At 37.5% G+C, this 11,016-nt stretch overlaps 1 protein-coding gene across 10 annotated transcripts in view; it reads left to right on the forward strand.

Annotated features, from left to right (window-relative positions):
• The window catches only part of CLIP4 (CAP-Gly domain containing linker protein family member 4), an 83,822-nt gene that overhangs the window by 19,412 nt on the left and 53,394 nt on the right, over positions 1–11,016 (forward strand). For 8 of the 10 annotated variants that reach the window (XM_039238471.1, XM_039238475.1, XM_039238480.1 and 5 more), the window contains one exon: positions 6,103–6,250. In XM_039238471.1, coding sequence (XP_039094402.1) covers positions 6,118–6,250 — 133 coding nt within the window. In that variant the 5' untranslated portion in view covers positions 6,103–6,117. Of the gene's footprint in view, positions 1–69; positions 110–141; positions 302–6,102; positions 6,251–11,016 lie in introns of those variants that run through there. The other 2 variants (XM_039238473.1, XM_039238474.1) reach the window with 2 other exon arrangements.

Here is an 11,016-nt window from a genome sequence, read left to right on the forward strand (position 1 = left end):
CTTGTCGTTTATGAAGCTTTTGGACAATTTAAAGTAAACATCCCCCAAATACTTATACTTCATTTGCAGATTGACATTTGTCATTTATGAACCTTCTGCACAATTTAAAGTAAGTCGTCTAAATGGCAGAAGATCAGGCGATGCGGGACACGGAGCAACTATGGACCGAAAGCAGAGGATTTAAAATGACAGAAATCCAGCTTTCTACATTTTTATTATGCAAAACCATCCTGGTTCTATCTTATTTTGCTAACAATATGCATTTTTAAATGCTTTCATTTGATAATGGACTACCTGGGCTGTAAGATTAGATCTTATATGTATAATGAATATTTTTGTTTTATAGAAGATTTAGCAAATGGTATATTATTTATAGTACTTATTTCAGACATTTCAGATTCACCAGGTCAGCTTTCCTAGCAGGGCCTTTTAAAAAAGTGATATTTATATAGTGTCTTTTTATTATTCACAACAACTCCAGTTTTGAAACATGTACCAGTGATCTTTTTGTTAAAGAGTCAACTTAACTCTTTCTGTTTAAACCTACAAATATCTGGTTACTTTTAGGCTTACTGTTCCCTTGTTCATTATGTATAATTAATTGTGCTGCTGTTGGCTTGCTTAGTTTTATTAGCTTTTGTTTCTTGTTGATTCTTATTATTTTTGCGTCTGGAATTTGAGCAGCACTGTTTTCCTTCAGTGATGTTCAGTAGAACTTTCTGCAATGAGGGGAGTGTTTCTGCACTGTTTAAGCATGGTGACATGTGGGTGGCTACCCACATGTGGCTTTTGAGTACTTCTATGGGGCTAGAGTAATGGAGGAACTGAAATTTTAATTTAATGTAAATAGCCACATGTGGCTCATCAGCTTTAAATTTTTAGTTCTTCAGGAAGCTTCCACCGGCTCTCTTGAACCCAGCACTCATTACAACTATACAGTAATTACAGCTTTCTTATAGGAATCCTCTGCTAGGCTCTAACCTATGTGAGGACAAGGGCATACCTATATTTTTCCCCTTTTCTATGCCCAGCCTAGGCCTTAGAAACACTCAGTAAATACTGTTGAGTGACTAATGAACTTCTGGAGAGCAGGTGTGTTTTATATTCTCTCTAGGGCCCAGAGCCCACTAAAGTATCAAATACTGTAAATAACTGTTTAGTGACAGAACAGATTCATATATGTAACAAATGGATAACTGGTGATGTTACATTAAATTTTGTTGTTGTTGTTAACTTTTATTGAAGTCTAATTAACATACAGTGTTATATTAGGTTCAGGTGTACAATATAATGACTCATCAATCTATATATTACTTAGTGTTCATCATAAGTCTACTCTTAATAATCTTTATCTTTTTCACTCTCTACCTCCCTCCCTTCTAGCAGCCACTGGTTTGTTCTCTGTATTTAAGAGTCTGTTTTTCCTTTGTTCCTTTGTTTTGTTTTGTAAATTCCACATATGAGTGAACTCATACGGTAATTGTCTTTCTCTGACTTATCTCACTAAGCATTATAACCTCTAGGCCCATACATATTGTTGCAAATGGCAAGTTCTCATTATTTTTTTATGAGTGAGCAATATTTCCCCCTCCTCCCTCCCATCTTCTTTATTCATTCATCTATGGATGGAGACTTGGGTTGCTTCCATGTCTTCACTATTATATATAGTGCTACAGTAAATGTAGGGTGCATATATGTCATTTGAATTAGTGTTTTTGTTTTCTTTGAGTAAATAACTAGTAATGGAGTCACTGGATCATTTAGTAATTCTGTTTTTAGTTTTTATTTAATTAATTTTTAAAATGTTTATTTTTGAGGGAGAGTATGCAAGTGAGGGAAGGGCAGATAGAGGGGGCAAAGGATCTAAAGTGGGCTCTGCGCTGACAGCAGTGAACCCAATGTGGGGCTTGAACTCAAGAACTGTGACATCATGACCTGAGACGAAGTCAGACCCTCAAATGACTGAGCCACCCAGGCACCCCTCCATTTTTAACTTTTTTTTTTTAATTAAAAAATTTTAATGCTAATTTTTTTTTGGGGGGGGGAGAGAGAGAGAGAGAGAGAGAGAGAGAGAGAGAGAGAATGAGCGAATGAGCGAATGAGCAGGGGAGGAACAGAGAGAGAGGGAGACACAGAATCCGAAGCAGGCTCCAGCTCTGAGCTGTCAGCACAGAGCCCGATGCAGGGCTCAAGCTCATGAACTGCGAGATTATGACCTGAGCTGAAGCCAGATGCTTAACTGACTGAGCCATCCAGTTGACCCTATTTTTAATTTTTAAAGGAACCTTGGAGATATGATTTAAATGCTTATTTTGGTTATAGTAATTTTTGGGGAATTTAATGAGAATAATGCCTCATGGCAAAATATACTATGAAAATGAATGAAAGGGCCTCGTGATTCTAACTCATGTGGACACAGCTTAGATCTCCTGTTAGTTGAGTAGCTCAAAGATGATGCCCTTGAACCATATTCCAAATAAAGCTGAGGGAGTCTCTTGACCATAATGAGGTTCCTTAGTGAGGCCTACTAGCCCTGAACCACTTTGAAGAAGTTAGTGGCCATTTCTCCTCACCACCATTCTGTGTTAGGGCATAGACCAGGAATCCCTGAAAAAGCACAAGATATTAGAGCCATGTTACAAGTTGCACTTTCTCAGAGCTGTTTTGGGGTGACAGTGTAGGATGGAATTCCTATACTAATCAAAGTTTGGGGAATTTGATTCTAGTTTGACCAAGTTTGAGCAAGATCCCGGGTGTCATAGATCTTTAGATCCAAAGATTGCTTTTCAGGAAGGATTGTAAAACTTTACTGTGTTTTTAGAGGTGTACAACTTTCTTAAGTGGGACAAAAGGTAGACTGTTGAGTTTTTCATGAAGGAAAGGAAATGGGACTAGGGAAAAATACAGTGAAGACACAGTATACAACAGCACATTGGTCAGGTAATAGTGCAGCTTCTCTGGGCTTGAAGTATCCAGTATGTGAAATGACAGTGTTTGTTACATCTTGTTGAGTGAGTCATCTTTCCACACTGAATCTAAATATGTGTAAGACACTAATCTGGCTCCTGTGGCAAGTGGTAGTTGTGCAAGATACAGTTCTGAAGGATCTCAACAGTCTACAAGGAAATGAAAGGTCATCTGAGGATCACTTTCAAAAAACATTTTGGGTGAGAAACTCTAACCTTTAAAAGGGAGGTTTTTAAAGGTGGCTTCCTCTTAACCAACTCAGAACAATAGGCACTTAATCATTTGGCTGAAGAATTAGGAGCATAAAAACACAAGTGTGTTCCCAAGTGTGCTTATAGTCAGATTACTCTTCCTAAAACACAGGTTGAATCAGAATGCTCTTCTTTTAAGAAATCAGGAGTTTCCCAGTGCTTATGGAATTAAGTGGTGTGGTCTTTGATCAGGCATATGAAATACTCCCAGGTATATAGTCCTAAAAATCATTACAGCCTTACATCAAACACTGGACCTAGATGTGCCTGAGTTCCAGCCTAGCCCCTCTAACATGCTCTTGTTTTAAATTTCTGCCCACTCATCTTTCAAGACCCATTTCGAGAGATGCTTTATTCACTGCACTGTTTCTGATTGTTGGGAGTGCCCAGTGCAGATGTTCCTTTACTTATGTTATGGAACATATCCCATTCGATTTCATCATCAGTAGTTATTAGTGCTATTTTATTCGCCCTAGTAGATGGTAAGCTACCTAATAAGGCTGGACTATCTTACTTTGGTATTCTCTGAAACATCTAGAAAAATATGGTGCCTTGTACATGGTGCGTCCTTAATAGTATTAAGCTTTGTTTCTGTTCCTTGGTTTCAAAAGAAGCTTCATGCCCTACATAGAATATTTTGCTCAAATTTCCTGCTAAAATTAGAGGCCAACAAGCAGAAATCTTGTTACTTTTGTCATTTAGAAGCTATAGTATTGAAGGAGGACTATCTATGGGGATGTGGGTTACTTTTTGGAATTGAAGTATTTGAGGAAGATTACCTTGCTGTATGGCACTAATTCCTTGTTATTTCCCAATTTATGTGGTAGTGTTATTATCATAATGACTCAAAGTATTGGATGGCAACTAACTTTAGCATCTGAAAAAACCTTGAATACCTTTAACATAGTAACAGTGTATTAGGTTATATAATATAGACTATCCATGTCCACATAAGCATGCACCTTATGACACAAAGTCACCTACTCTTTACCAGTTCCTGGCAGTCTTCAGAAAACATATAAATCGTTGGAAAGGAACCAGTTAGCTCAGAGAGGTGACTGTTTCCTTGGAGCTGGGTGGTGATGGTGGAGTAAAGACGACTAAATTAGATATAGGATTGGTTAACTAAGTATAATAGAACACACATTGAGTAATATCTGGCATGGTGTTATCTGCTAGGGTAAGCTACCAGTTAAATATCTTTATTCTTTCTACTGGAATGGTCTAAAATCATTTTTATTTAGTTTTGTAATATAGCTTTTGCTTATATTTAATACCAATATAGAGATTTATAAGACTCTAAAGACTGGATGCAAAAGAAACTGGATGCTTTTTACCTTTACAGTTCAGTTGTAATAATACTTACTCTGCTTTCTATGTCATTTCTATATGAGCTAGGATGTGGCAGCAGTCCACTTCAGAACAAACTTATTCTAAGCTCTCATGGTTTGTTTTTGTTTTTGTTCTTGTTTTTGGAAAAAGAGAGAGTGTCAGTGATGCGTTTTAAAAGGCATGGCCTTCTGTCTTCTGCTAGGATAGACTAAATAGATCTTATATGTTGGTGAAAAGTAACCAATGCCAGGAAGCTCTTAGATCCATATTTGTACAAGTGATGTGATTGATCTTCAGTAAAGTTCTAGGATGTTGGAAAAGAGTGAGAACTCCCTAGACTAGATTATTTTCATGTGATGAGCACATGGTATGAACTATTGGAAGATAATATAACCTGTGTCAGACCCTATAATAGAGATACATCTACAGGAAGTATTATATCCCTTTGTTACTCTAAGTAAAGAGAACATCATCCATTTAGATTAACTCAGCATTTAAAAAAATCTTTTCACCTAGGAGCACCTGGATGGCTCAGTCAGTTGAGCGACTGTCTTTAAAAAATTTTTTTTTTAGTAGAGGCTAAAGTCTGGGATGAGCACTGGGTATTGTATGGAAACCAACTTGACAATAAACTATAAAAAAAATTTTTTTTAAATGTTTATTCATTTTTGTGTGTGTGTTTGAGAGAGTGCATGAGAACATGAGCAGGAGAATGGCAGAGAGAGAATGAGATGCAGAATCTAAAGCAGGATCCAGGCTCTTAGGTGTCAGCACAGAACCTGACATGGGGCTCGAACCCACGGACCACAAGATCATGACCTGAGCTGAAGTTGGACACTTAAGCAACTGAGGCACCCAGGTGCCCCTAGCTTCTGACTCTTGATTTCAACTCAGGTCATGATCCCAGGGTCATGGGATTGAGCCCATCATTGGGCTCCATGCCAAGCATGGAGCCTGCTTGGGATTCTCTCTGTCTCTGTCTCTCCCTCCCCTCTCCCTTTGGCCTATCCTCCCTCCCTCCCTCCCTCCCTCTATCTCCCCTCCTTCCCTTTGCCCCTCCCCCACTTGCTCATGCACACACTCATTCTCTCTAAAATAAAAAACAAAACTAAAAAACAGAAACAATATTTATAAAAAAACATTTTCACCTGTTATGGGGAAATACTTAGGTTTTTATTTCTCCTGAGCTTTGTCTAAAAAGATTGCATTTCTGTAAGAGACAGTGTGAAGGAACATATATTCTTTAATAGCAGTTTGCTAAAAGGAAGTTTTTTCCCCCTTCCTCTCTAAAAAAGATTCTTGAAGATTGAAGTTAAAAATGTAAGTAGGTTGGGGTTCCTGACTGGCTCAGTTGGGGTAGAATGTGACTCTTGATCTTGGGGTTGTAAATTCAAGTCCCATGTTAGGTGTAGAGATTACAAAATCTTAAAAAAAGTCAGTAGGTTATGTATGAAAAGAAAATAGTTTTTTTTTTTTTTTTATGATTCAAGGCAGTCATTCTAAGTTGCATACAAATACAACAGATATGCTTTTTTTCTCCCTCTCATTAAAGGTGGCTTTCTAGAAGATGACCATAGAGGACCTTCCAGATTTTCCAGTAGAAGGAAATTCTTTGATTGGAAGATACCCATTTTTATTTCCAGGTTCTGATACACCAGTTGTGTTTTCCATTTCTGCAGCACCAATGCCTTCGGACTGTGGTATGTTAAGTAGCCATATGTATTTTCTGTAGACTGGAGACTTGACTTCTACCTTATGCCCTTTTTGCATTCATAAATCTTCCTAAAACCATTTGCTATGGTTTTCATAAAATTGCTAGTTTTCCTTTTTCAAAAATACAATTGCCTTTTTCTGCCTCTTAATGCTAAATGCTTTATTTCTGCTGTCAGCACTTTTATTATGTAAAAATGTTTATTTTAAGCACCATGATGGATTTAGAAGATCTTATTTTTAGAATGCAGTGGTGCTTAGACATCTAGCATTCTTTTGCTATTGATGTATTTATTTTGGTTAAATATACTGACTTGCTTAAAAAGCCATGTATTAAGACAAAACAAAATACTGTGAGCTAGCCATCTCTAAAGGCCCTGTTGTCCCTGAAATGCTAGGATCTAATTTACCAAATAATCACTGCTGAAATGATCCAAATTTGGGTGACAGTGTAATAAGCTATGTGTTTCAGTACATAAGCAAGCCAAATTTGGATCCTGTCCCAGCTGTCTTCCATTGTAATGATAACGTATATACAAATACAGTAAAACTAAAAAAAAATTGCCATATTTTTAGGCTGGGAGAGTAAGACCTTTCCCTGCAGTATGGAATGGAATTGGCTTATATTCAAATTGGCTCACTTAAACCTCCTTTGTAAAATGTAAATTTAAAACTATTCTAGTTTTTACCTATTTGGGCTTATTTTCCCAGACCTGTATTTTATCAGATAGCTGATAAAGGAATAAAAGAAAACAAGGAGATAAATTTGATAGATTTGTTACATTTCCAATTTAGTTAGAATTTTTCAAGTAAAGTATTGGGTCATCATTTAAAATTATCTTTGGTGGTAAAGATCATGCAGTTATTATTATTTTTTAGTTTTTTGTTTAGAAAGGCAATTTTTAAGTATTAGTAGATATAAAATTATTAGATTGAGAACTTATCTAACTTAGTCATATTGATTTTAATAACTGCTCATCTCCAAGTTCAGATTCTATATCACCAAAAGTATTACATAAAACCTGTGCCTATATCCTGGGAGGTATGTGTAGCTTTTACAAAACATGGACTGGATTTATCTTCAGATATAATAAAATCAGTTATGTGGGAAAAACCTTAACTAAAGCACTTTGTACCTTGCTTATGGTGCTTACTTCATTCTATCCCATGTCATAATTGTGTGATTTCCTTACCTAGACCATAGCTTTTTCGGATGGGGTAGCAATCAAGCTTTGTTTTGGTTTGCCTTAGGGTTAACATAGTCATTTGTTGATTAGTTGCTCAGTCAGTGTTTGTTGAATAAATACATTGAATGTAAGGTGATAATGGATATTGACCCTTTTGTATAGCTGATATTAAACATTGCCTTTGTGCTTAGAATTATACATTCTTAGAATCTGAATGGACAAATAGATCAACTTTCCCTACTCACTTCTTAGGATAGAAATTATATTTTCAGAACTTCTAATAAATAACCACTTAGCCACTTGGATATCTTCAAGAATGGGAAGCTAATAGTCCATTTCATGGTTAAAAGTTTTAGGAGTGATAAAATTGTTTTTTTTTTAAAAAATTTTAATGTTTTATTTCTGAGGGAGAGAGAGAGAGAGACAGTGTGAGCAGGGGAGGGTCAAAGAGAGAGGGAAATACAGATTCTGAAACAGGCTCCAGGCTCTGAGCTAGCTGTCAGCACAGAGCCTGATGTGGGGCTCAAACCCATGAACCGTGAGATCATGACCTGAGCCGAAGTAGGATGCTTACCCGGCTGAGCCACCCAGGCACCCCAAATTGTTTTTGTATTTACACTGAAAATATGTCTTCTTGAAACTTTGGCTAACCAGTATTGGTTTTTGCTGTGTGGAACACACTTCTTTATTTTCGAGTATTTAGAGATAATTTGAGTATTTTTACCTAGCCTGTACTTCCACAGGCTGTTTGTTTCTGGTTCCATCACAGTCCCTCAGTGTCAGGATTTCCAGACCCTTTTTATTCTGGTTGTTTCCTTCTTAGTACACTATTGTCAGTGTCCCCTTTAAAGTGGCATCCTGAATGTATTTATTAAGTATTTATTGAGGGCCTATTATGTGCTAGGTACTGTCCTTGATGCTGAGGATAGCACAGTGATCAAGACAGACATTCTGGTGGGAAAAGATAGTGAACAAAGCATAAATATCCCAGTCAGTTTTGTGGAGAAGAGAAACAGGGTGCTGTGATAGAGGATACTGGATCAGAGTGTCTATTATAGATGGGATGGTCATCTGGAGTCAGAGGAAGCTGGTCACAAGAAGATCTTGGAGAGAAGTGTTCCAGACAGAAGAATAGCAAGTTAAAGACACAGAGTTGGGGGAAAAGCTTTTGGTATATTTTAAGAGTTAATGGAAGGCCATTGTGGCTGAGAAGCAAAGTGATTGAGGGACAGAATGACAGGAGAGAAAGTTGGAGAGGAAGGCAGATCATGCAGGATTATTTAGGCCTTGGCAAGGAATTTGTATTTTATGCTAAGTATAATGAAAGCCATTGAATGTGAGGCTGAGAATGAGATTAAAACAGAAAACAGAAAAAGCAACCTGCACAAACCGGAGCTTAGACATACAGTTCAGTACTGATTCTCAAGGTGGTTACTCTGTGAGACAATATAAAGACTTTAAGAATCTTTTGCTTTGAATACCTTCAGAACCAGTTTACTCAGAATGCATATCACGTATGTTATAAACCCCACAATGTGCTGTTATTATTTTTGTTTAAACAGTGAATTATTTTTGCTTAAACAGTGAATTTACCTCTTAAAGGGATTTAAGTAAAAATAACAAATCTTATTTGCCCATGTAGTTACCATTTCTTCCAGTGTTCTTTATTCTATTGTGCACAATAGAATATTCTAGTCAATATCATTTTCCTTCTGCCTTAAAGGCTTCCTTTAACATTTCATGTAGTGCAGGTCTGCTGGTGAGGAATGCTTGCAGCCTGTATATGCCTAAGGATATATTTATATTACCTTCTTTTTTGAAATATGTTTGCTGAGTATAGAAAATTCTAGATTGATAGTTTTTTTCTTTCAGTGCTTAAAGATGTTGCTCCATTGTCATTTTACTTGCATTGTTTCTGATAGGAAATATGCTATCATTTTGTTTCTCTGAGTGTAATTTGTCCTTTTTTTCCCCTGGGTGCTTTTAAGATTTTCTCCTTATCATTGGTTTTGAGCAATTTTTCTATGATGTGTCTTGATGTAATTTTTTTTTTTAATGTTCTTGTGCTTGGGGTCTGTTAAGCTTCTTAGACCCACTGGTTTCACTTTTCATCGTTTGGGTAATTATTATTTCTTCAAATATATTTCCTGCCCCTGAACTCTTTTAGACACTCCAGTTACATGAATATTAGACCACTTGAAGTTGTCCCACAGCTCACTGATGCTTTTTTCATGTTTTAGAAATTCTGTTTCAGGGGCGCCTGGGTGGCTTAGTCGGTTAAGCGTCCGACTTTCGCTTAGGTCATGATCTCGCGGTTCGTGGGTTAGAGCCCCGCGTCGGGCTCTGTGCTGACTGCCAGCTCAGAGCCTGGAGCCTATTTCAGAGTCTGTATCTACCTCTCTCTCTGACCCTCCCCTGCTCACGCTGTCTCTCTCTCTCTCCTAGAAATAAAAAAAAAAAAAAAGAAAGAAATTCTGTTTCATTTTAGATAGTTTCTGATGCTATGTCTTCAAGTTCATTAACCTTTTCTTGTGCAGTGTCTGGTCAGCTGATTATCTCACCCAGTGTAGTTTTCATCTCATATGTTGTTTCCATCTCTGAAATTCGATTTGTGCCTTTTTCATATCATTCATGTCTTTACTTAACTTTTTGAAAATTTGGAATACAGTTACAATGACTGGCTTAATATTATTTTCTGTTAATTATATATTTTTTAATGTTTATTTTTGAGAGAGAGAGAGCAAAAGAACATGTGAGAGTGGGGGAGGGGCAGAGAGCGAGAGAGACAGACAGAGGATCTGAAGTGGGCTCTGTGCTGATAGCAGACTGCTCCACATGGGGCTCAAACTCACTATCTGTGAGATCATGACTTCAGTGGAAGTTGGACACTTAACTGACCTGAGCCACCCAGGTGTCCCACTGTTAATTACAATTTTTGTGTCAACTCTAGGTCTAGGTTTTTTTTTTAATTTATTTTTTTACCTTAAAATTTTTTTAATGTTTATTTGCTTTTGTGAGAGAGAGAGACAGAGTGTGAGTGGGGGAGGGGCAGAGAATGAGGAGACACAGAATTCAAAGCAGACTTCAGGCACTGAGCTGTCAGCACAGAGCCTGATGTGGGGCTTAAACTCATGAACTGTGAGATCATGACCTGAGCCAAAGTTGGATGCTTAACTGACTGAGCCACCCAGGTACCCCTTTAGGTCTGTTTCAGTTGATTATCTCTGATTATGGGTCATGATTTCCCCTTTCTTTGCATGCCTAGCAATCTTTGTTTTTTTTTTTTTTCTTTTTTTACAAATAGTTTATTGTCAAATTAGTTTCCTCATAACAGTGCGCATCCCCACAAGTGTCCTCCTCCATGCCCATCCCCCCTCCCCCCCCACATCCATCAGTCCTCAGTTTTTGTCAGCATTCAAGAGTCTCTCATGGTTTGCCTCTCTCCCTTTCCCCCACCATTTCCCCCCTTCTTCTCCCCCTTGTTCCTCCGTCAAGTTCCTCCTAATCCTCCTATACGTGCAAACATATGATATTTGTCCTTCTCTGCCTGACTTATTTCGCTCAGCATA

The sequence above is a fragment of the Hyaena hyaena genome, unplaced genomic scaffold, assembly GCF_003009895.1.
Source record: "Hyaena hyaena isolate Hyena2069 unplaced genomic scaffold, ASM300989v1 scaffold_140, whole genome shotgun sequence".
Taxonomy (NCBI): domain Eukaryota; kingdom Metazoa; phylum Chordata; class Mammalia; order Carnivora; family Hyaenidae; genus Hyaena; species Hyaena hyaena.